At 37.4% G+C, this 27,114-nt stretch overlaps 1 protein-coding gene across 1 annotated transcript in view; it reads right to left on the bottom strand.

Annotated features, from left to right (window-relative positions):
* Positions 1–6,055: 6,055 nt before the first annotated feature.
* Positions 6,056–27,114, bottom strand: part of LOC109108300 (cGMP-dependent protein kinase 1-like) — a 34,874-nt gene continuing 13,815 nt past the window's right edge. The window contains exons 6-23 of the mRNA XM_042777213.1: positions 21,448–21,561; positions 21,255–21,360; positions 20,191–20,253; positions 18,453–18,531; positions 18,109–18,197; positions 17,812–17,877; positions 17,647–17,694; positions 17,251–17,292; positions 16,290–16,401; positions 16,043–16,179; positions 15,856–15,945; positions 15,785–15,800; positions 14,208–14,348; positions 10,433–10,596; positions 7,704–7,820; positions 7,494–7,556; positions 7,182–7,257; positions 6,056–6,654 (exon numbers count right to left, since the gene is read on the bottom strand). Of these exons, the coding sequence (XP_042633147.1) occupies positions 6,568–6,654; positions 7,182–7,257; positions 7,494–7,556; positions 7,704–7,820; positions 10,433–10,596; positions 14,208–14,348; positions 15,785–15,800; positions 15,856–15,945; positions 16,043–16,179; positions 16,290–16,401; positions 17,251–17,292; positions 17,647–17,694; positions 17,812–17,877; positions 18,109–18,197; positions 18,453–18,531; positions 20,191–20,253; positions 21,255–21,360; positions 21,448–21,561 (1,610 nt within the window). The 3' untranslated portion in view covers positions 6,056–6,567. The remainder of the gene's footprint in view (positions 6,655–7,181; positions 7,258–7,493; positions 7,557–7,703; positions 7,821–10,432; positions 10,597–14,207; positions 14,349–15,784; positions 15,801–15,855; positions 15,946–16,042; positions 16,180–16,289; positions 16,402–17,250; positions 17,293–17,646; positions 17,695–17,811; positions 17,878–18,108; positions 18,198–18,452; positions 18,532–20,190; positions 20,254–21,254; positions 21,361–21,447; positions 21,562–27,114) is intronic.

Here is a 27,114-nt window from a genome sequence, read left to right as displayed (position 1 = left end):
AGAACATCCATTCCAACCTGGAAATGCTAGTGAACCACTGGTGAACTCCCCACCAATGAAGGAAAAGAAAAGAACTAGCAAAGGCAAACTAAACCTAACCTTGTTAAGTGCTGTTCCTCCTCCCTTAACCATGTTACAAACTGGCAGTGTGGATGATGCAACCTTAATTAGAGATGCTGTAAGTAAAGCACATCTACCTATGGGTGGAAAACAACAGCTACTTCAGATATTAGAAAGCAACCCACAAGTATGTACTCACCAAACTGGGCGAACGGATGTCCTACAACATTACATCTATACTACCTGCCAGGTTCCTATCAAACAACGGCCATATCGGTTATCCCCTGTCAAGCAACAAGCAATGGAGGAACAATTGGAAGTAATGTTGAAAGAGGGGATTGTGGAGCCATCACATTCTGCTTGGGCCTCACCTGTAGTTCTGGTTCCAAAGAAAAATGGAAAGTTAAGATTCTGTGTAGACTACCGTAAAGTTAATGGAATTACTGAAAATGACGCTTACCCTCTTCCGAACATCACTGAGATCCTAGAATCACTCTCCGGGGCATCCATTTTCTCCACTCTAGACCTTAACTGTGGATATTGGCAAGTGATGATGGACCCTGATAGTAAAGCCAAGACTGCTTTTATCGTGTCTGCAGGTCTGTATCACTTCAATGTCATGCCTTTCGGGTTAAAAAATGCCCCTGCTACCTTCCAGAGGCTGATGGAGACAGTCCTGGGGGAGCTAAGAAAGAAAATATGCTTTGTCTATATTGACGACATTATCATTTATTCTTCGTCAGTAGTTCAACACTTCTATGACCTGAAAAAACTGTTCTCCACAGGCTGGAAACTGCCGGTCTCACTATTAACTTGAAAAAGTGCAATTTTTTCCTTCCAAAAATCACCTTTCTAGGACACGTGGTGAGCAATAAGGGCATCACAGCTGATCCAAGTAAAGTTGAAGCCATTCGTGCCTTTCCTGCTCCCAACACCTTGAAGGAAGTTCAGAGGTTCTTGGGATTAGCCGGTTGGTACCACCGGTTTGTGCCAAATTTTTTCTAAAATTGCTGAGCCCCTCAATTCCCTGAAAAAAAAGGGACAGGTGTTTAAATGGACAAAACAGTGTCAGCAAGCGTTTGACCAGTTAAAAGCATGCCTTACCTCGCCCCCCATTCTCGGCCACCCTGATCTGCAAGTCCCGTTCATTGTTTACACAGATGCCAGTGATACTGGACTGGGAGCCATTCTCTCGCAGAGAAAAGAAGTTAGGGAGGAGGTTATTGCATATGCCAGTCGAACATTAACTGGAGCAGAGATCAACTACACGGCAACAGAAAAAGAGTGTCTGGCAGTTATATGGGCCTTAGAGAAGTGGCAACATTACCTGGAATACAAGCTTTTCACGGTTGTCACAGACCATTCCGCTCTGCAATGGGTCATGGGATCCACTAAAACCAACAGCCGCCTCATCCGATGGGTCTTAAGATTGCAAAAATTCAACTTTGTCATTGAATACCGTAAAGGGAAATTAAACGTCGCCCCTGATGCTCTGTCCAGGTCATCAGTCACAGCAAAGACTCCTATCACAGCACTTTACACCAAGCAACAGACGGATCAACTTTCAGAGCTTCCAGTGACCGATATTGTTCTGTGGGAAGAACAGCATAAAGACTGTGAAGTAATAAAGTTGTTACAAGCAGTAGCAGAAGAACAAAGCCCTCAAACAGACCAATACGAAGTGGTAGAAGACAAGCTATATCACAAATCTCACCTGAAAAATGATCAAAGACACTACAGAGTGTATCTTCCCAGCAGTCTCCGGCCAACTCTCCTGCAACATTATCATTCACACCCCCTGAGTGGTCATAGAGGAATTTATAAGACCTATAAACGACTCCAGGAAGTAACGTTTTGGCCAGGGATGTGGACGGATGTGAAACATCATGTCAAGGAATGTGTGAAATGCCAAATCCTTCGACATGATAACCAGAAACTTGCAGGGAAACTCCAAGTAGTTACCACCACTAAACCAAACCAAATGCTGGGAGTTGATATTATGGGCCCACTACCCCGGAGTACACAGCAAAATGAGTACTTACTGGTTTTTGTGGATTATTACTCACGATGGGTTGAGTTCTTCCCCATGCGTAACGCCACCGCTCAAAATGTTGCAACAATTCTCAGAAAAGAAATCTTAACTCGTTGGGGAGTCCCAGACTTCATTCTCTCTGATAGAGGCACCCAGTTTGTCTCATCTGTGTTCAGAGAAGTATGTGAAAAATGGAGGGTAACACCGAAGTTAACTACAGCATATCATCCTCAAACACAACATGACAGAACGAGTAAACAGAACTCTTAAGAGTATGATTGCATCATATGTGGATGAAAACCACACGAAATGGGACCAGTTCTTACCAGAAATGAGATTCGCCATTAATTCTGCAATTCAGGAAACCATTGGATTAACTCCTGCAGAATTGCAGATTGGAAGGAAACTGGAAGGGCCTATGGACAAAATGCTACATGGTCCAAATCTCACTCCTGACACCACCTCCTATGACGTTGTTTCTCACATACAACATTTGCAATCTCAAGTTAAAGAGAGTATCAGAAAAGCCCAACATCGACAACTTCGGAACTATAACAAAAGAAGACGAGACAGCACTTTCAAGATCAAAGACCGGGTATGGCTGCGAAATTTTCCCCAATCTAGTGCACAACACAAGTTTAGTGCCAAATTGGCACCCAAATGGAAAGGGCCTTACCGGGTTCTGAAGTCACTGGGACCTTTAAATTATCGCATAACGTTGGAGACCACTGGAGAAGATGTGCGCACTGCACATGTGTGCAATCCTTAAAATGTGTTTTCCCACAGCTGAGCAGTTGGAGGACCAAGCAAAGAAAAGACTTCAAGACATCTTTCAAGAAACCTCAGATGAGGAGGAATTTTTAGGATTTTGATTCTTCTTCTATAACAACCTTGGGTTGTTTCATCCTGGGGGGGAGAATTTGGCATTACACATATTTGTACTGCCCCTTTGTTCATTTGACTCCTCCTTCCAACTAAAACATCTTAGGATTGGAGGACAGTACTAATTACGAGGAGTGTGTATATAGGGGGCACGTTCAAAGACTAAAAAGGGGAGTTTTCTTACTGACCAATTGCTCCGTGGAGGCAGTCTTTGACGGGTGAATGCTGGATCTCGGAGGGTGTTTCCGGAAGCTCGCGAAGAGGGGTTGGTGCTACGCTACCTGGTGGGTCTGTTGCTAACAGTCAATTCGCATGGCTGGCGAATTCTCACAGTTTTAAAAACAATCTGGAATTTTGCACCTCCCGAAATCTTTGATTTGGAGCTGGAGTGGAGAAGGAGCTAAAATGGGCTGCCGCCGCCGAGGTTCCGAGGTCACTCACTCCCGTGCTGTTTATTTGGTCAGTTGCTCTCACTAACCACAGAACCACACACACACCCATACACACACCTATTTCATTTTCAAATCGTTAAAAAGTGTTTTTTCCTTTCTTTTCTTGTTTGTTCGATTTAGTTTCTATTTGTTATTGAAAAGTGCGTTGCTTAATTATTTGAAAAGTGTCCATATTAATGATGTCATCAAATTAAAGTAAATCTAAATTGCATATAATTTCTGTTATCTTTCTTTTGTATACGGATGGTTTTGTCAGTCTGGGGTGCTATCCGGAATGAACTAAATTAAAGTGTGACAGGCATATAGTATATACCTGTCTGGCGCCCGAACAATAACTGATTATTTTCTTTTTGTGTTTTTTTTTTCTTTCTTCGAGGCTTTCGGCCTGAGAATCAGGTCAATGTGAGTGCTGCTGACGCCACAGTTTACGTGTGGCCTAGTGGTTACGACATTGCGTCGCCACCTGGGGCACCCGAGTTCGGTTCCCACTAAAAATATTTTTTTTTTTGTTTGTTTTATTTTATGGTTATATTGTGGGGGACAAATCAACCACCGTTACAAACCACTCAGACCTCCAAAATCCCACTGTAACCAGCAGAGCTGGGTAGATTACTTATAAACTGTAGTCTGTTACTAATTACAGATTGGATGATAAAAACTTTAGTTAATAACATAATCTAGGTTACTCATTTTAGCTCATGTATTCTGACTACTTTTTCTATTAGCTTTTTTTTATCAAACTTGTTTTAAACTTGCCATTAATCATGCCATGTTGATATATAAAAAGGGAAATATATATATATATATATATATATATATATATATATATATATATATATATATATATATATATATATATATATATATATATATATCAGCTTCATAAAATGTTCAATTAAATAAAAAATAAAAAAAAAACAACAATTTACTGGTCTTGTGTGAATAATATGAAGTCATGTTGTAATCCATAAATTTTAACCGTAATCAGATTATGAGTATTTTAAAATGTAATATACTCTAATTACAAGTACTTAATTTTTGGAATCTGATTACATGTAATCAATTACTACCCATAAACAATCACATCCTGTTACTGAACTTACTGGACACAACAACACTTTTTTTCTTCTTCTTCTTCTTCTTCTTCTTCTTCTTCTTCTTCTTTTTCATGATCATTCAATGCGATCCAAGTACACCAAAATATTTTAACATGACAGTTTTTGTGCTGATGCCTCATTACAGCTCCGTTTAATGTAACTGTATTATTCTGCTTAGCGAGCGCTGCAACCTCTGACATCCAGGTCGCTGGGCTGAGGCTGCAGAGACTGAAGTTGCCATGGAGATCTGAGACACATATTAAGCCACAGCTCCACTCTGCTGTGAGGAATACTATGGTTGTCAAGCCATGACCGTAAATTTCGTCCTTCCTGTACCCACTTGACACTTTTCAGGGAATGAAGAGAGACAGACAAATCAGACACAAGACTGTTTACAGATGAAATGTGTCCTCAGATGATTTAGAGTTCCAAAGGTCTCACAGGCACTCTGGAGGAAGCAGGAAATGATGTTTCTCTTGTAGTAGACTCACAACTGAAAGCATTCTGGACTGATGTTTATAAATGAGTTCTACTTCTTATTTTCTCTCTCTAAAAAGGCTGTACACTGTTTTGAAGGGAACTAAAATGCCTTTTTCTTGTAAAGCAGCTCTGGGCAACTTCAGTCCTCGAGGGTCACTTACTGTCCTGCAGCGTTTAGTTTAGCAGCGGTTAGACGCAGTGTTACCATAACATAATGACATGTGAAACTGAGCTAGAAGCATTTACATTCCTGTTCTTGGATGGCGTTTGTTTCAGAATCTCTTATTTACCAAATGTGCATCAATTTTCTTTAAAAGCACAGTGACTTCTACAGTATTTCAACACTATAGGATTTTCTACACTATATGACTTGATCACTTCATGGCAAAGGTCAAATGTTTAGGGGTGAAATAAGAAAAATAATAATCATAGATGGCAAATGATTGTATGTTTGGTATACATGCTGTTTGTATAATGGTGCTCTGCATCTTTAAGCCAAAATAAGGGGAGTAAAGCCAATAATAATGAATAATGAATATGAATGGGTTTTTAACTGCACCAGCCTTTTTCAAATAAACTAAATCACATACATTCAATGTGTTTTCAACCGCTGTTCTGTGGCAAAAAAATCTTAACAGTAAATGGGAATTAATGGTGTTTCATTTTGTGAAAGTTTTTGAATGCATTGTTTTGTTCTTGCATTTGAATGCAGTCACTGCAGCAATGATGTACATCAAAACTGATTACAATACAGCTAGACCTAAAATCCAGAGGATCACTTGTTTCGTCCTTACATATCGTCATATCACCCAGAACCTAAAACTTGCTCTTCGGGAAATTATAGACATAACGGGAAATTATAGACATAATGGTGTGACTTTCTGCAAAGATGCTCTTGATGACTTGACTTGATTTGGAAGCTTACAGATAACATTATTCCTTAAAGCATCACAGTAAGAATTTCATTTGGTCCAAAACTGCAGCAAAAAATAATGCTTTTCAGCTATTTTAAGTAGACATTTCACATTATTTCAATTACATTTCCCATTCGATTTTAAAGGATAATTCTTTATTATAATGCCTTGGCAATAATAGTACAAAACTACAATCACATTCATTTGAATTAAATATTCATAATTAAATTTAATTAAATAATATTGCATATTCATTACTGATGTAATGTTCTCTATAGTGTGATTAGGCTCTGGGTGTTCCCTTCAAAAACCTGGGCCCTTATACATTTCTGATCTTCACAATGTCTTAAGTCATTTAAGAATAAATATATTCAATATGTGGGAAAATTGACATTTTGGAGGCTCTAAATTAATCCAGAATTTCCTGTAGGAGAAAATTGTTTTTTTATTGATGTCATTTTTACTTACTCTCTGTGAAAGACTATTTAACTAAAATTCAGTCATAAACCAAGACTCATAAAATAAGCTTATCTTCCATTAAGATAGATAAGTTGGTAAGTTTATTAAACTGTGAGTATATTTCCTGAGTAAATAATGCGGGAAGTAGAGATATCCTATAGATATCAGAAACCTTGAGACCTGGCAGCTGTTCAGAAATCACAATCCCAGCCTGAAAATTCCTCCTCTGCTTGGGTCTTATCATAAGGAAAGCGGTCAAAGTTTATATAGCAGGGACCCTGTAAACCAAAGAACCCACAAAGACCCAGTCAATGAAACAGACTTGTGATGTACAGCTGAGTTTCATCCTGAAACAGTTTTTAAAAAGCGGACAGTATCTTGTATTTGTTTGATGTTCTGCAAGATACTGTATGTATGTAATACATACTGTATGTATGTAAGTATTGCATATAATTGTAAGTATGTCTAATAGTACACTGTGTGTACTGACTATATGTATGTGTCTGTATGGTTATATGTAAATTGTTTCTGCAATTTCTGGAGCACGCTCCAAAGAATTTCACTCACCAAGGCACATGTGCTGTGGTGATGTGACAATAAAAGTGACTTGACTTGACTTGAGATAAATCTATTACAATTTTGACAGTTACCACATAATTAAAATGTTTTGCCATTGAGGCAGAGTAAGACACCAGAAAACTGCTACAAACAACCCAGGACAGCTAAGTAAGTATCATTACGAAACAGTAAGACATTATACTTTTGTTAAACTTGAATTTAATATAATTTATGTTTAAAATGTAACCTTTCTTATAAGTCGAATAGTCGGTGCCTCCAGCTGCCCCATTCTTAATTTATGCCAGTTAATGCTGTTAAACCACCTGAGAAATAGTTGAGAGAAAATGTCAATATACACATAACAGCAAAAACATTAATAAAAATAAAACAGCACAAATGCCACATAAGCATATTCAATACCATAACCATTCTCATCACAGTACTCAGTACTATTCAGTGTGTGTATATACACACACACACACACACACACACACACACACACACACATTTAAATTCAATATACACTGAACTAAGCCCAATAGCCGTTCATGAAGTTTACCTGTGATGTCGGACATCTTTGATTCCATTTTTTGTATTGCCCAGACGCTGTCCAGGACGTGGCCTGCATACCATGTAACCAACACATAAAATGAAGATTAAAAATGTAAATACCTAAGACATTCAGGAGTGACATTTAAATAAAATAAGATAAAATAAAATAAAAAGTTTAAAAACAAGCCAAAGCTTTCATAATAGATTCAGAAATTACCTGCACAGTTTACTGATGAGAGACTTGGCACTTTCCCCCATATATGATGGGAAATTCAGCACACCATCCAAGATCTTGGCATAGATCTTCTGTGGCTCTGAACTGGAGAATGGCGGACTTTAGGATAAATAAAAAATTATTATTATTAATAATTCAATTTTGCTCTAGACAAGAGCAAATTTCTATACAAATTTAAACATAAAAAAATGGCATTTATAATTTAATATTATTAAAATTTATAACAAGTGCAAACTTGATAGGACATGCAAAAACTGTCAGAAATAAGCATTGCATGCTTGAAATGTGCAAAGCAGTGCATCATTTTCCACAGGTTTCCTTTGATTAATATATCATTTTGGGGTGTTCCTCTATTCACACGCAAAATGCAGGGTGCTGATTATGCTATGTTTTGCAAAATTATTTAAGTTTGAAAGTAATTTCAGAAATTATGAATGCTAGAGAAAATTAATTAATGTGTTTGAAAGGCACCAAACATCATGTGTCACTGTGGCACCCAAAATCCATATCATAGTACTCTTATAACTCTAAGGAGAAAAAAAGACAATTGATTCAATCTTTTCAATGCTGCTAACGCAATGATGCTAATGCATCTCACAAAATAAGCTTACAACATAATTTGATACATTGCACAAGTAGTCTAGATTGAAGATCTCTAAACCCCATCCCCACTAATTCAAATTCTGTTACATGTGTTCTGTGTAGGTTCCTTGTGTTCTTTGGACTTTTATTTTGAAGTGTTTCCTGTGCTGTATTTGTAGTCAATTTGTAGCCTTTCCCAATTTGTAGTCTCCCCAGGTGTGTGTTGTTATCTAATTACCCCTCTGTGTATATACACTGTAAAAAATGATTCACTTTATTTACTCAATAAAATAGTCAACAGATTACAAGCAATATTATTAATTAAATTTAACACAGAATTAATTAGAATTAATCAAATGAGATGCTTACAAGCAACTGTTCAAAATGAGTAGAATAACATGAAATAATTAAGTAAAATTTACACAAAAAATATCGATTTCATTGGACAAAAAAAAAAAAAAAAACTATGCTAAAGAATACTATGTTATGCATGCCAGGCCAGTAGTTGGCTATCATGAAACACCCTGCGAAAACATTATATGCATGCACATGACGTCAACCTTTTTACAAATTCAAAAATCTTTTGCCTACAAAGATACCATACATCCATCATTCATTTGATTTTTTGTTTTCAGGCCCCCAAACCAGAGTTATAGAAGACACCTAAAGTTCACGAACAGAATCACAATTATTGGAACAACAGAATTAACAAAGGGTCAATTATTGGTTACCATTATAGTGGTCAGTGTTTGCTTTAGTTGTGCTCTTGACCCTTGATTTTTTAACATTACATTATGTATGGCTGTTGTAACTGAGTTATAACAGCTAGATAAGCTAAGAGTAAAGATGATCAGGTAGTGCTGGTTATGATTTTATATAATCATCATTTGACCTGAATATCTGAAATCATTTGTTAAAAACTAAAAACATTGCATAAAAAAGAAAAAATGAAAGAAAATAGTAAGCCTAAATATAAGACAATACAGCTCATAATTTATTCATGCCGCAAAGTATGATGGGAACCATAAATGAGTTTTGATTGGTGGCACCCAGAATGCAGTGCAACATGCTTTTTGATGGTCACCATTGTTGAGGTCCTCAGGCTGATTCTTGATGTCTGTGTGCCTAAATGAAAGAGTTTCTTCTTTTTCAAAAATGTTTTGTTCAGAAGCGCTTCTAAGAATCTCTCTGATTATGTGGAAAATACCAGACCTTATATTGTACAACCACAGGATGCCTGTTATCGGTACGACACACCCAACTCAGAAATCCAGGGCAAATGATGATGATGATGATCTCATTCTTTCTGGGCTTGTCTAGCTGCTGTTTCACAACTACAGCAACCAAAAAAAAAGTTTAAGGGACAAGAGCACAACTAAAGCAAACACTGACCACTGTAATGGTAACCAAAATATTGATTTTGCTCCTTCACTGATTCTGTTTGTTAACATCAGGTGTCTTCAATAACTCTGTTTTGGGGGCTTGAAAACATAAGCTTTTGAACATGATGCCTGTATCATCTCCATGTAATCAACAAAAACATGAATTTGTGAAAAAGGCATGTGCATGCATATTACGTTTTTGCGCTGTGTTTCTTGATCGCCAACTATAGGTATGTGGTGGGGTGACACGTGCAACCCCACCTCTATCTGCAGGCTGCAGCTGGGTGCTTCTTGTTTTTTGTCCAACGAAACCATTTTTCATGTTATTTTACTCATTTTGAATGGTTGCTTGTAAGCATCGCATTTGATTAATTAATTCTAAATAATTCTAATTTGCTAAATTTAATTAATATTATTGCTTGTAATCTGTTGACAATTTTATTGAGTAAATATAGAGAATCACTTTTTACAGTGTACGTATAGCCCTAGTGTTTCACTTGCTCTTTGTCAGTTGTTGAATGTAATGTCTACACTTTTACCTGTGCTTCTGTTCCTTTGTTCCCAGTGTTCCTTGTCATTTGTTTACTTTGTTTCTTTATTAAATAACTGCAATTAGATTCTCTTCTCTGCTTGTCTGCACATTACACATTTTTTGAGTTTGTAAAACAATTCCCTCACCCAATTTAACTTCTTTGATTTAAAAAGAAAAAAAATGTAGCACATATAGATTACATGAGAAAACTATACCTGCCCACGAGTAGCTCATAGATTAGAATGCCAAGTGACCAGAAGTCAGCAGCAAAGTCATGTCCCTGGTTCTGAATGATCTCTGGAGGGATGTACTCAGGAGTACCACAAAAAGAATAAGTCTTTTCACCCCGAGAAAGCTCTTTTGCAAAACCAAAATCAACCTGAAAAGAATACAAGAAAAAAATAAGCAAGAGAAAAAAAAGGTATAAACAGCTGTAACAAAATCATTAATTAATGCATCAAAGATATTGAACTTTACTGTACTGACTGTGTTTTACTCTGACACGTTTCTCACTTATTAGCAGAATATTTACTGTTGGGCGTACCACATTACAAGTAACATGAGTTAAAAATGAAAGTGAAGTGATATGGTGTCCCATGCTCCGAATTTGCACCCTGCATTTTTCCCATCCAAGTGCACACACACACAGTAGCAGCCATGAGCAGCCATTTCTGCTGTGGCACCCGGCGAGCAATTGGGGGTGTGCACCGTGGAAACATGATGCTTTCTGTAGTTCTAGACTAAATGTGAACATTTACTCATGTCACTTGCACAAAAGCAGAATGAACAAAAATGAATAAAAAGAGTGGAATGCAAACACAGAATATGACGCAAACCTGCAAAAATTAAATATGTTGAATAACACAAATATGCGTTAAGTGTATAATCCAACTTTACTAACCAGTATATTTCCTGCTGACCTGCGATGATCTAATTCAACCATAAGAATATGCAAAATGATTTTAGGTAAACATCACCAAATGTGTTTTATTGCTGAAGAGTGCTGAACTTTCTTCTCCTGTTTCCTGTTCTTCATGCAATCCTGAATGGCAGCACAACTGGAAAGTTTGTTTGAGCTGTGTCGTTTACTCATTTACATTTTTGAGTGAAATCGCTTTTACATTTGCCAGTAACAGAATGTTTTTATGCATAATAGGAATAGGCAAACTAAAAACTAACAAACTTAAAAACAAACAAAGAAGCCCAGCCCAGATGAGAAAAAATGCAAAATGCAAAAGTAACGTAACACATTACTTTCCTTAAAAAGGGATTAACGCAATATTGTAATGCATTACTTTTAAAAGTAACTTTCTCCAACATTGTGCTCAACTCTATTGTGTCAAAGTAAAAAGTAAAAATACAATTCTTTGCAAAACAACAGGAGGCGAGAATGCTGCGCTGGTCTCTTTACATAGCCACCGGTACTCTTTGGATAAATTGGAGGTAGATATCAAATTAAGAAGATTAAATACTTCAAGGCACTCATGTGGGGAAAATAAAAAGCTATAAATTCACTGGGCTAAATTATTCAAATTTGTTAAAAGTGTAGATCTACACATTTCAGCTACACAGCTTCAGGATACACATCAATTGTTCAGACAGGTCTTCTTGAACAACTAGTAAGCAATCATCAAAGATAGGTGGTTGATCAGTGGGAGTGGCTATAACTCTCCTCTTCTTACCAAACATTACAATATTTAGTTTAACTGAATTTGGTATGTAAAGAAGAAAGGCAATAAAAAACTGCCCAATCATCAAACTTTTCAACGAATTCAGATGCCATGTGTAATCCATCCAACCTAGACTGCAAATCTTATTGAATTATATCATGTACACTTCTTAATTCTTTTATAATGAGGACCTGTGACACCATGGCAGAATGGGGACTGATTAAATGTATTTTTCAGTGGTCGTATTAGATTGTCACAGTGAAAATTATTACAATTGCCCTATCGGTAAGCCCCGCCCCCCTTAGTTACTGTTGCTTACTCAGACAAACAAACTAACTGTCTTACTATGACATCTGTCAGTGAGAAAACATGTTCATCTTCATTAGGATTGGGGTTGAATTTTGCTCTGTCTTATTTGGGTTTAAGAAAATTTTATAAAATAAATTCCATTGGAATCAGTGCAACAAGTTACCCCAGGCACACCATTTTTCCATTTTTGTAGCATAAACACCATCAAACTGATGAGAGCTGCAGATCTCTTCTCTCTTTCTCTATGGCCGACTGAAACACGGACACATATAGGCTACTTTGCACTTTGTATATGTCAAAATGTCCGTCTTGGTGAGTTTTTACTAAACACAGTCAGAAGTGCAAATAAACAGTTTTGAAAAGTAATCGAATGCTAGTCAGTCTCTGTGCATTCAGTGACAGCATCCTACTGTTTAAACCTGCTAGTGTCTGTCATCATCTCTTAATCAAACAACAAAAGAAAATAAGATAATTATTCACTGCTCATCACTTTATATTGTATAACCCTTTTTTGAATCAATTTATGTTTACTTTATATGGTGAAGTCTATGTAGTGCCTTATTTTTACATTTGATTATGTTTATCAATTTATGTACAGTAGGCTATTACAGGCTAAAATGCTTAATTGTTAAAATAGTTATTTTAATATTATTAACGTACAGACAGCACCCCCAGGACAAAATTTTGCTCAGGGCCCCCAGAAGTCTAGGATCGGCTCTGGCTCCCAGACCTCCCATAAGCATAAACATAAAGCCCCCCCAAAAAATTTAACTGGGGGTCCCCTGGTTTTTCAATAATATTTGAAACATGAAACTAGTGAAAATGGAATTAAACGAAGTGTCAGTTACTGTATTAAATTAGACCTGCTCAAGTTACATCATATTTCTTTTTACGCGTTTTACAGCGTTGCACATTATAACTAATCATACAAGATTATGTTGAGTTCATGAATGCAATGACCAATCAGAAGCATTCAGATGAGTCATCGCTGAAACGCCGAAATGTGTTGTTGAGTGTGCAAATTCTGACTGAAACTCGTAAATTCTCTCATCATAAACAACAAAGTCCAGATGTATGTACGATGTAAGAGATCCATTTATCATAAATTGTATGGACAGCTTCATTGATTATAACAGGAGTTTTGAGTGCTTAAACTCTGGCTAGCCAGAAGTCAGTGATCTCTAATGTAAATGTTATTAACTCGATTTCTCTTCGAATGACTGTGAAAATTCAAGTGTTATAATTAGTAACTTGGAATGTTTTTTTTTTTTTTAATTAAATTGCGATCATTTCAAATACAAATTCAGTTGTATTAACATATTTCATGACACCATATCTGGTACTTGTCTAAACCATAGACTGTAAAAAAGTATTATTTACTCTCTTTCACTGAAGAAAAGTGAAGCCGCCAATGTCCCAATAGGCATATTGTGCTGATTTGGAACCCAAGTCTGTGCAATAATGAGCAAAGTGGAGCCGCGTCCCACCCACACTACCGCATAGTCAATCGCAAGCACACACCCCTGACCTATAAAACATAAATGACCCCCTCACCCATAAATACATAAAACGTTTTGGCTTCACTTTTAAAGACTTGTGCGGCACACTTGGTCTAAACATAGGGGTTTATGATGTGTGTAGTTAATAGATTACACTAACATTAGGCTATTTTAGCCTTATCCTGTAGTTGATTCACTCTCTGCCTATGGGTAAGATATTTCCTTCTTCTCTGCTTAATGATTGTTTGGTATACCTAATTAACTGATATTGAAAAAGCTTTTATCTTGGAACCGATGAACAGTCATTAGATTATTATGTTTTCTCTACGATAAGAAATAACGTTATTTCTAACATCATTTCTATTTAAAATAACATTATTATAAATGTATTTATTAATTTTTGATGGGTGGGGGTCGAGACCCCCCCAAGAGCTTTGACACAATTCGTACACTGGGCACTATAGATATATATGAAAAGAGAAGCAGGGAAAAGGGATTTTCATGTGTTTTACCAATTTCACATATCCTTTGGAGTCCAGCATGAGGTTTTCTGGTTTCAGGTCTCGATACAGGATCCCTTTGTTATGGAGGTATGCAAAGGCTTCAACCACACATGCTGTTATGAACACAGATATATTCTCCTCAAAGCGCTTCTGAAACATGACAACACATGCGCCCACATTCAGACATTTAAACAGCTCTAATTAGAGAATGTGATATTAGTTTTATATATCTGCAGTCAAACATTTGACAGAGACAGGAAATTGATTCTAATTAATGGTCTACTATAAAAAAATTGTGCCATTATATAACAGTAATTTACTGGCAGCAGGGTTGCCAGTAAGGTACTGTTAATTTACAACTCCCACTCCCACAGCTTCAAACAGTTCAAGTTTAAAAACTAGCATTCATACAATGTTAGTACTGTGAACATTTGAGTCCACTGAGAAGAAATATTTCTTAGTATAAAACCACAAAACTACATTAAACTAACAGATCTCTCTTCAGTATTTACTCTCCTTATCAGTGTTTGACTTTGCATAACTTTTTTTCTATGGATGTTCACAAATATTTCAGTCAAATTTACTTTTTTTCATTTGGTAAATCTGACTCTTACATTTTACAGTATATTGGTGTTTTTTCATTGACTAAACGGCAACAAACTGCAGAAAAACAGTTATTTACTGACAACCGTTCTGCCAGTAAATAACTGTTTACATTTCATGCTGTTTTTTTCTTCATCTTAAATCTTTAACCCTTTAAACCCCACAACAAAATCCTCAGTTTTAAATGAACACTTATAATGTGTGCACACTACAGAGTGTTAGAGTAACACTGAATCTGTGAAGTTAATGAGACAATTCTGTGATTAATTGATGATTGAGCATTAGTGATGAATACCTGCTGTTAACAAACAGAATCACTGAAGGAAAGAGAAACAGAAGAACTACAACTGACTTCAGCCACAGCCTTAGATGAAACAAACTGAAATAAAAGATTACATAAAATCTCTCACCTGACTTTATTTCTGTCAGACGTCTACAGAGGATCTTGAGAGTTGCAGAGGTTTAGATGTTTTTTTTTTTTTTGTTTTTTTTGTCTACACTACCATGATGGAGATCAGTGTTTACGTGTAATTATTTAAGCGTGCGTGCGTGCGTGCGTCAGTGTGTGTGTGTGTGTGTGTGTGTGTGTGTGTGTGTGGTGTGTGTGTGTGTGTGTGTGTGTGTGTGTGTGTGTGTGTGTGTGTGTGTGTGTGTGTGTGTGTGTGTGTGTGTGTGTGTGTGTGGTGTGTGTGTGTGTGTGTGTGTGTGTGTGTGTGTGTGTGTGTGTGTGTGTGTGTGTGTGTGTGTGTGTGTGTGTGTTTGTGTGTGTGTGTGTGTGTGTGTGTGTGTGTGTGTGTGGGTGTGTGTGTGTGTGGTTTTGCGGTTTTGCGGTTTTGCCTGCTGTAACAATGTGTTTTTGTAACTTGTTTGTTATAGCAAAAAATAATCTAAGAAAAAAAGTCTGGCATTTTTGTTTATATTGATAAGAACAATCACTCTCTTATTTCTGATTCACTGATTTTATCCAGTGCCTCTTCTCTTACTGAATATTGATACTGTCTGGAGCAGAAAACAAGCACTGCAAACAAGACTAATTCATTTGTGAATGCCTTACGCTTGTTTCAGCTTGGTCCAGATTTCCCCACCAGGACAAAACTCCATTATCATGTAGATGTAGCGGGAATCTTTGAAGGCAGCATGCAGCCTGAACAACACCAGAAAAGTCAGACCAGAATTTCATATGTTAAAAGGCTTGAACAAAATAAGATATGATTATAGGTTAGATAGGTATCTGCACTGACCTAACAATGAAGTCACACTGGATTGCCTGGAGAATTTTCTTTTCTAGGAGAACGTGTCCTTCCTGCTTCTTTGCAACAACATGTTGTTTACTGATCTTCTTCATAGCAAAGTACGTTCTGTGCTGCAAGGTAGTTACCTAAATAAACAACCAATCCAACATCAACATTAACAACATTAAGCTGGACCAAACAGAGTTTTGACATTAAAAGGACACATAAAAGCCATCATCTATGGTCTCCTTCATACCAGCTCCACTTTTCCAAACCCCCCGACTCCAAGAGTGACAGGCTCTCCTTGATAACTTCCCTCCTGGTACAGTACAGGGATGAGATCTTTCAGCTTTAGAGATGTTTCTGGCCTGGAGACAGCAATACTTATAATATATAATTCAACAGAAATGACAACATAATTTATAATTCATATTATAACTAATTTAAAGGCTTTATTTAGCAGCATACAGGCACCTAGCTGTATTCTTAGAAAAATTCAGATTCACGAAAACTCAGATTAATGAAAGGCTTAAAAAAGTTGCCACTGAACAATTAAACAAAAATCATAAAAAAGAAAAACTGCAGAAAAGTATTAAGAAACTATTTCCTATTTAATAAGGAGATTAATTTTAGTATCTACACTATGATTCAAAAGTAGAAAAAAAACAGTAATATTGTGAAATCTTTTTTTAGCATTTAAAATAACTGTTTTCACTTTAAATATATTTAAAAATATAATTTATTCTGATGCAAAGCTGAATTTTCAGCATCATTTTCAACATTGTCTTGAGTGTCACATCGTCTTTCAGAAATCATTCTAATATGCTGATTTTTTTTTTCTAATATGCTCAAGAAGCATTTATTATTATTATTTTTAAAAAATGGTTGTCTGGAAACTGTGATACAGTGTCTTTTTTAAGGATTCTTTGACAAACAGATAATTTGAGGATCAGCATTTATTTGAAATAGAAATCTAACATTATTGATGTCTTATTGTCATTTTTTATCAGTTTAATGAATTGAATATTCAACCTACTGAATAAAATGATAAATTTCTCTAAATAAATAAATAAATAAAATAGTGTCCCTAAAGTTTTAAACAGTATATGAAACAAGCTTTATGTGATTGTGAGTTTGTTCTTAGTCCTATGTGAATATATATTTATTATTATTATTATTATTATTATTATAAAATAATAACAAAATACCCAACTTACCCAACTTTCTCTGGCTTTACATCATCCTCCGGTAAATCAGCACTACAAAAACCATTTTTGATAAAGAACAATACTTCAGTACCAAAATAACCTAAACCACTTTTGCAAAACACTAGAATAACAATATACACTTAGCGATCTAAAACATGAATCCAGCCAGAGAACAGAATGCACAGTAGCCTGTAAACATGTCACTAAAGTAGCACAGAATGTTTCTACTGCCTGAGTGATATGTTACACTTGATAACTAGTGGAGAAATCCAAAAGGATTTTCTGATGGCTTTTCTCTTGATAACAGGTATAGTAAAAATATTAAATATATGCTAAAAGTGACCATGTTGAAGACTATACTAAAAATCTTTACAAATGTAGAAATCACAAAGCAGAAAAACTCACTCGTCATGGAGCTCAAGGCTTTCAAAAGGAATGGTCTCCTCAAAAACCCTGTGAGAAAATAAAGGACAGTGACCATTTATCAAAAATCCCAAATCAAGGGAATTATATGATTGCATTTGTACAAACTAAGTAAAGTGATGTTGTCATCACTGACATCAAACTTACTCTTTATCAATGGAAAAGCAAGTGACAGCTCCCACTGCTGTGCATGTGGCTGTCCTAAGGATATCTCTGGATTACACACAACAGAAGATTTGTTTGACTTTTACATTTAAACCAGATTTGGATGTCATAATTCAGAACTATTTATGGCTTACATAATTTATCTGATAATTGTATCTAGAAAATTACATCTTTAAAAATAAACATTTAAAGAGACCAGCTGATCAATGTTTAACAAATATTTATTCCTGATATTGTATTTCTAATGACCCCATGTTGTCACTAAGTGACCATGGTTACCGTATTAGAGCCAGTTCTCCAAAGTGTTCCCCCTCACTCATCTTACGAATGATTTTTTGCTGTCCGTTCACTTCTTTTGTCACCAATACCTAAGGGAAATAGACAAAATCCTGACCAGCTGTTGTAAGTTAAGATTTATTTTTGTAAGTAAGATTATTTATTTAAAATTATTTAAATTTGCAAATCTGCAAAATTACTAAATGTAAATTTATGTTTAATACACACACAAACACATGGATAATTTTGTAGCATCTTTCATAATAAAGCTCAAAAATATGTTCAAAGTTTGGTTCTTGCACATTTTGTGTTTGTAAAAGTGCTCAAAAGAAGAAAACATATTTAACCTCTCCTTTGAGAATGATATAAAACGTATTGCCCTCTGCTCCCTCTCGGACAATCACTTCATTGTTCTGAAACTTCACTGGAAGGGAACAAACACGAAAAACCTTTGAGTTATCATGTCATGCTTTGCTAGAAGAAAATATGCTGGACTTTGTGTCAAAATAAGATTTATGAACTGTTCATTGTGACCCTCAGACTTCTTCCTGAACAACATATTGAGGCTTTCATATGGTATTTGCTTTATAATATGCATTCCCATAGTTATTCATGAGACTTATGTTTTTCTATTGTGGACTCACAAGACAAATTCAGTAACATGTTCATTTAATATTCAGTAATGCTGCATTATCGATTTAAATGCACTGGCACCTCTGGATGAGAATAAAACTGACTTAAGCTGCATGATGACACTGTTTTCTTCTGTAGAGCTGCTTTATAGCTGAATTGACTGCGTTTCATAATTTAAGAATTTTGCAACATCGATACCATTATAGAACTGAATAACTAACTTGAGCTGAATAACTACACTACTGTCTTCTATAGGGCTGCTTGTAACTGAATTAAAAACTAATTTCATAATTAATGCACTTCACACAGGTATTGAGAAGTGCCACACTACATCTGAATCCAGAGGCTGTTCAAAACCCTGCTGCATGAACTTAGATTCACTGTTTTGGACTGTGGCTTGAAATTGAGAACACGGGTACAGAATGATGTGTCTGTCACCGGCTGTCACTGCTGAATCATGGCTTGATATATTGGTTACCATTTACTGAAGAGGCTGACATGAAAGACTGTACACATCGCAACGTCTGCCTTGTCTATCACTCGTACAATCTATCAAGCCATTGTCTTAATGGATTAAAAAAAAAACTGTACAGTGCATAGCAGACTTTACTTAAAGTGAAACATGATAATTCTTGTCAGTTCTATTTTTTATGGAATACTGCAATTTATCTGTTCACATCATTATTATTATTATTATTATTTTTTTAGAATTCATGTGCCCATTAGTCTGTTTCTTTCTGTCACTGTAGCCACCAGATCCAGCCCAGATGGTGGATCAGCCCCAAGAGATGACCTCTACATCCCTGAATTTCAGCGGAGACCAGGACAACTAGATGAGCCCCAGAGACAGATCCCCAGTGAAGACCTTGTCTCCTAGACGGCCATCGGGACAAGACCACGGAACCAGATGAGCCCTCTGCACAATTTAACTTTGCTGCAGCATGGACCAACCTGCTGGTTTGTCTGGCCGGAGGAGAACTGGCCCCTTTCTAGCCTGGTTTCTCCATTCTGTCACTGATGGAGTTGCTTAGTTGGGGACACTTAATTTCAATCTATATCATCAACTTTATCACAAATATACTATTTTAACTGAACTGAGCTGGATGATGACATCACTGAATTCAATTAAATACTGCCTTCAACTGAAAATGTAATGTTTTCTATTGTCCTTTTGCATTGACACACTATTTTCTTATTTTGTTACTGTAAAGTTGTTTTGTTAAAAGTGCTATATAAATAAAGGTGACTTGGCTTGATATGTCTTAATTTGACACAAAGTCTGGTATATATCCTTCTGTTCTATATTTTCTAACAAGTTCTTCAAGAATACTTAAGACATTCTTCATTTACAAGATTACCCTTCATTTACAAGATTCATGAGTCTAAGCTCAGACATTGAATCATTTATCAGACAAGCTATTTACTATTTATAAGGGTAAAATCACACTGACTTCCTCCATGGAATCAATGATCTTTGACAGCTGCACATCATTCAGGGCTTTCAAAGTGCGAGACCTGATGGAAATAATTAAAAACAACAGAACTTACTCAGTAATAATACACTAATACACTGTAAAAAATAAGTGTCATTTTAACTGTACAATTTTGTAAAAACGCTACAAAAAAAAAGTGTTAATAGGTTAACAGTAAGTTCCTTGTACTATATACAGGGAAAAACTGTAAAAGATCTAACCAGACATTTCATGTAATTTTACAGTAAAATGCTGTTAATTTTTCCAGTTTTTAGAAATAAAAAAAGAACAAATCAATGTATAATTTACAGTCAAAAACTGTAAACCTGATATTCCCAGAATTCCCTGTGTGACGCTCCACATTTGAAAGTATTTTGTTTAAATAATCATGTTTTTTAATAGTTTTTTGTTATCAGTTGTACATTTGGGCTTTAAGTTACATCTTCTGCTGTTTAATGAAAGTTTATTGAATTGTTTAAGTATCGTGTGTCACCATGATGGTGTTTTGTGTTTGCATGAATGACTTTGTGCACCTTCTATATATTAATATACCATTCTGCTTGTGGCGAAGCTACTTGTGATGAACTTCGATTCTTCATGTGGCTTTCTCTTTTACCACCTGCATTATTATGATGGTTGTCAGTATGTTAAAGGTACAAAACAGATTTTAATAGCAGTGTGCGTTGTTGAATTTACTGGTTTACATTAAAAATTTTCTTGTTTGTAAATAACAGTTTTTATACTGTAAAATTTACAGTTTTTGGCCGTAATTGTGTTTACAGTTTTTCTGTATTTTTTACAAAAGTATTCTGGCAACCACAGCTACCAAAATTATTTTTGTAAAAACTACAGACTTTTTTTTAAAGTGTATTTTTTACAAAAGTATTCTGGCAACCACAGCTGCCAAAATTATTTTGTAAAAACTACAGACTTTTTTTTACAGTGTACATATAAACAGTGAAAATCCAAAACAAAAAACATCTGATATTTTACTACTACAGGCTAAATACAGGCTTGACGTAAAGTGATGCCGGAATGTCTTACGTTTTCAAGAAGCATATGAGTTGCTCTCTTTTCTTCTTGGATTTGTTGGTCATGATGCTTCGATATGTTTGTCTCTCAATACACCATAACTTTACCGCAGTGATGGCTGTGGGAAAGAGAAAATCAAAACACTAATGTACCACATCAGCAGAGGGCGACCCAAATCAGCCATCACTCCAAAATAATAACTGACCTTTGACAGATGCTGTGCGTTTACAGTTGTATAGAATGGCCAGTTCACCAAACACATCACCGGAGCTCAAAGTTCGCAGATCACGTCCAGACTGAGTAACCCTCAGCTCACCCTCTAGAATAAAAAGGGAATTTAGGCTCATCAATTCATTATTTCACATTTTTATTTAAGAATGACCTGTGCTGAAAGAAGAATGTTAAAATGTCATGAAATTCACTACAGTATGTCATCACTTTGGGAGAAGTTCCGCTGTATATGCATGTTTATGCATGTTTCTTTTCTGAACTGTTTTAACATTTATAATATTAAGAACCATTATTAACAAATGAGCACCAATAATAATTGATAATAGAGTACCAAATTACAATATTGTTCAGAATATAAGACAAACAATAAACACTTCATGGCCAACCATAAAAATAACCTGTAGTTCATCTGAATTTAATAACAATTAGGCTATCCATCTCATAGTGAAAAATGTAGCCAGGGTTGCCAGGTCTGCAAAACAAAACCAGCCCAATTGCTATTCAAAACTAGCCCTAGTTTTGAATAGAAAAGCATTGACTCGGCAACACTGCATGTAGACTACCAAATTTTATTAATAGTAGAAGTGAAATCTTATTGTATTCTTGAAATCAGTCTATTAAAGAGGTCATATGATGTTGCTAAAAAGAACATTATTTTGTATATTTGGTGTAATGAAATGTGTTTATGCAGTTTAAGGTTCAAAAAACACATTATTTTCCACATAATGTACATTATTGTTTCTCCTCTATGCCCCGCCTTCTGAAACGCGTAAATTTTTACTAAGCTCATCATTTTGAAAAGCGAGGGATACGCTGATTGGCCAGTGGTTTGTGATTAGCCAAATATCTCAAACGTGTGACAGAAATGTTACCTCCCTTACCATACTGTGATGCCGTGTCCCGGGCGACGAGACAAAACCAATAGAACCCATTACAATCGAGGCATCTGTTGCAGCCAGTAGGGACATAATTATAATGACTAAAGCCCGATTTGGGTGGTAATTGTTTCTCATGTGGACGTCTGTAAAAATAAATTTACATATCACCTCTGTGAAAAAACTCATGGATTCGGATGGCGATTTATTCACAGTGGAGGATTGAGTTCTGTGATCCTACGAACCTGGGAATGCGCTGCTCACGTGGCCAGTAACATGATTGTCTGCTGTAAATAAAATTAATTTTATTTACAAAATGTATTCTTATTATTGTGTAAAATGCATTTAAAAATACTTATTATATAAAATGTATTCTTATTATTCCAAGCATATTTTATAATATATAATCCTATTTATTATTTGATTATTTAAATCTCCTGTTTAAAAAGACACTCTATAGTTGTATATAATTATATACAATATAGTTATGTAGCCTATATATCCGTTTATAATACACATTTTAAAACTGTATTGCATACCTGCTGCTGCCATAATAAAGACCAATTTTGAATGTTTGTGTGCTTTTCTTCTCTTTCTGCTCCCAGTCGCTATGAGCAGTTATGAAGTATTATTCTTTTAAATACTTTCCAGCATTTCAGAATTAAATATGTATGCAAATTACACCGAATTACAACAGTTAACATACGTCACGGTGTTCGGGTGTGCTCAAAAAGGGTTTAAGCACTAAATTTTGAATTGATTTCTTCTTGTACTCAAGATGGCGGCGCGTCCACATGCAGCGGCTTCTCTCTGTCCCGACAGAACGGTGTTTTCGTGTTTTTTGTCTTGTGAGTCGCAGTGTTTTTGTACGTCGTCATCGCGTCTACCTGTCTTTAAGCGCGCATACAGTCGTGAGAAAAACCGCGGCGGCTGGCTTTGTGTTTACATCAATGACGCGTGGTGCCGCAATGCTGTTATGATCTGCAAACACTGCTTACCCCTGGTGGAGTTTATGATTATTAAGTGCCGGCCATTCTATCTGCCGAGGGAATATACTGCCATACTGCTCGTTTCGGTTTACATTCCCCCGAACTCCAACAGCAACAGGAACGATGCACTAAATGAACTGCACCAGCACATCAGTGAGCAGCAGACAGCACACCCCGATGCTTTTCCCATCATAGCTGGGGATTTCAACCATGCTGACTTAAAGAGTGTGTTTCCAAAAATACACCAACACATTAACTTTCCAACAAGAGGTAATAACATTTTAGACTTTGTTTACACCACACAGAGAAAAGCTTACAAAGCCCTCACCATCCCCCACCCCACTGTCGGACAACACAAAACCGTCATGCTAATGCCTGCATACTAGAGGTGTGCGATACCGCTAGATTTGGTATCGATCCAATACCAAGTAAATACAGGGCCAGTATCGCCGATACCGATACCAATACCAATACTTTTTAATAATTAAGGTGGATGCGTCTTCAACCTAAATCTAAATGAATTTTCATGACTTTTAATTTGTTTTTGTGATTTGCATTTTGGGTTATTAATCAGTACTACAAAAGCTTTTGTTCAGAAACAACTTTTGGTTACTTCTGTTTTATTTAAATAAACAAAGTTACAAAATGATTACTTCACAAATATAAAAAATGTAAAAACAAATTCTCTTTTCAAGTAGCATGTTAACAAAAAATGCTCCTCTTTCTCTCTGCTGCCATTCTCCGCCTCTGACTGACTGCTGTTAGAAATGCACGGCTGAGCGGCGCGCGCGCCTGACTGCTGGTGGTAGCGCTAGTGGTCAGTCACGTGACGGTACAACACAGGAGAGGGGGAGGAGAGCAGTGTCGAGCACGAGCAGCACTCTTGAGAGCTTGCTCTGCTCTGCGACAGCAGCAGCATTTTGACAAACACGGCCAGGTCGCAAAACGAGAGAAACTGAAACTTAAGTATCGATATTTTCACGTTGGTATCGATCAATACCGATACCAACGTTGGTATCGATATTATCGATATTAGTATCGATCTGCCCACCTCTACTGCATACAGACCACTCGTTAAAGTCGCCAAACCAGTTCAGAAACAGATTCAAGTGTGGCTAGAAGGGTCATCTGACGCTCTTCAAGACTGCTTTGATACAACTGACTGGAATATGTTTAAGCAGGCTGCCACTTACAATAACACCACTGACCTCCAGGAGTACTTGGAGACTGTCACTGCCTACATCACCAAGTGTATTGAGGATGTAACAGTCACAAAAAACATCACTGTCCGGGCCAACCAGAAGCCGTGGATGACAGGGGAGGTCTACAGACTCCTGGAGACGCGGAACGCTGCCTTAAGAGCTGGAGATGAGGTGGGCCTGAGAACAGCCAGGGCCAACCTATCCCGCGGCATCAGAGAGGCTAAGAGACAGTACTCCAGGAGGATAGCCCATCAATTCAGCGACAGCACAGACATTAGGAGCCTGTGGCAGGGGATACAGACCATTACGGATTACAAGCCCCCACAGTGGACCTGTGACAGCAACATCTCTCTGCTGAACGAGCTGAACACCTTCTTTGCTCGCTTTGAGGCACAAAACAGCATGGGGAAGTAGAAAACTCCATCTCCTCCCAGTGACCAGGTGATGATGCTGACCCCGGACAGCGTGAGGAGATCCTTCAGCAGGATCAATGCACGCAAAGCTCCAGGTCCTGACAACATTCCTGGGCGTGTACTGAGAGACTGTGCAGCAGAACTCACTGATGTCTTCACAGACATTTTCAACATCTCACTTAGTCAGGCTGTTGTTCCCACATGCTTCAAAGCTACCACCATCATTCCAGTCCCGAAGAAGCCATCTCCATCCTGCTTCAATGACTACCGTCCTGTTGCACTTACTCCCATCCTCATGAAGTGCTTCGAACGGCTAGTCATGCACCACATCAAGTCTGCCCTCCCCCCCTCCCTGGACCCATTCCAGTTTGCTTATCGGTCCAACCGGTCGACCGATGATGCCATCTCAACTACCCTCCACTCAACACTCACACATCTAGAGAAAAAAGACTCATATGTCAGAATGCTGTTCATAGACTTCAGTTCAGCATTCAACACAATCATCCCTCAACAGCTCATTCACAAACTGATCAAGCTGGGGCTCAACACTTCGCTGTGCAACTGGCTGTTGGACTTTCTGACTGGAAGACCTCAGGCAGTACGGGTCAGTAGCAAAACATCCAGCACTATCACACTGAACACTGGGGCCCCCCAAGAATGTGTGCTGAGCCCCCTCCTCTTCACTCTGCTGACCCACGATTGCACACCATCACACAACTCCAACCTCTTCATTAAGTTTGCGGATGACTCGACTGTGGTGGGTCTTATTAGCAACAGAGATGAGACAAACTAAACGAGCGAGTTTAGCCGCCTGGCCGGGTGGTGCAGTGACAACAATCTCTCTCTGAACGTGGAGAAGACGAAGGAGATTGCTGTTGACTTCAGGAGAGCGCACACTAGCATGTTCCTCTGACCATCAACGGTGCGACTGTGGAGAGAGTGAGCAGCACCAAGTTCCTGGGTGTGCACATCACAGAGGACCTCTCCTGGACCGACAACACTGCAGCACTGGCCAAAAAATCACAGCAGCGTCTCTACTTCCTCCGCAAACTGAGGAGAGCCAGAGCCCCACCCCCCATCATGTATACCTTCTACAGAGGCACCATCGAGAGCATTCTGACTAGCTGCATCACTGTGTGGTATAGCGCCTGCAACGCGTCCTGCCGGAAGACTCTGCAACGCATAGTGAGAGCAGCTGAGAAGATCATTGGTGTCTCTCTCCCCTCCCTCCAGGACATTTATGGAACCCGTCTCACTCGCAAAGCCCTCTGCATTGCAGGTGATCCCACTCACCCGTCACACAGCTTTTTCAGTCTGCTGCCATCAGTGGGGAGACCGCAGACTCCACACCACAACAACAACACACAAAAACACATCCACACACAACACTCTCACAAAAATCAAAACTCTCCCCAAAACTCTCTCCCGAACTTGCCCCCATCCCTCTTCTGCCCCAGGCACCACTGAACTATGAACCCCCCCCCACAGATCCCACATCTCCAGGTCCTTCCACCCCCCCTCCCTCTAACATACGATGACATGCACCAGTCACTTTGTGCAGCATTGGTCTGCTCACTACCTCATTCACCATGGAACTGACGTCATTCTACCACCTCATCAGTCAGTTTAAATAAAATAACTGCTCTTGAGCCCTTTGTCACTTTAATCAGATTGAATAAGCTTTTTTTATGCACTAAAAATCTTTTTATCTGCACTGTTTGTTCACTGGTTTGCACTCTATCTGCCATGTGCCTTGCGCTGCTTTTATTTAACCTTATTTTAATTTTATTTTTTCTATTATGTCTTTTTTTACATTCCATTATTGCATAGTTTTATCTTATATTTTATATTTTATCTAGATTTTTAGGCTCTACTGTTAGTGTTATCTGTATGCACCGGGGGTCTGAGAGTAACGCAATTTCGATTCTCTGTATGTATGTACTGTACATGTGGAAGAATATAAAAAAAAGCAGACTTGACCAAACTCAAAAAAGAAAATCAGAAATGCAAATAAATAACCAAATTAAATCACCACCTTTCCTCCATAAAATGCGCTGCACACATCTGTATATTTGGTTTGAACTGTTCTGGAACAGTGTTGTAAATACAACTTAACCACTGATTTCTAGTCATGTCCTCTTTTGGAAGGCCAAACAAAGTAG

This window comes from Cyprinus carpio, chromosome A20 (assembly GCF_018340385.1).
Source record: "Cyprinus carpio isolate SPL01 chromosome A20, ASM1834038v1, whole genome shotgun sequence".
Lineage (NCBI taxonomy): Eukaryota > Metazoa > Chordata > Actinopteri > Cypriniformes > Cyprinidae > Cyprinus > Cyprinus carpio.
This window is presented reverse-complemented; position numbering and strand designations above follow the sequence as displayed.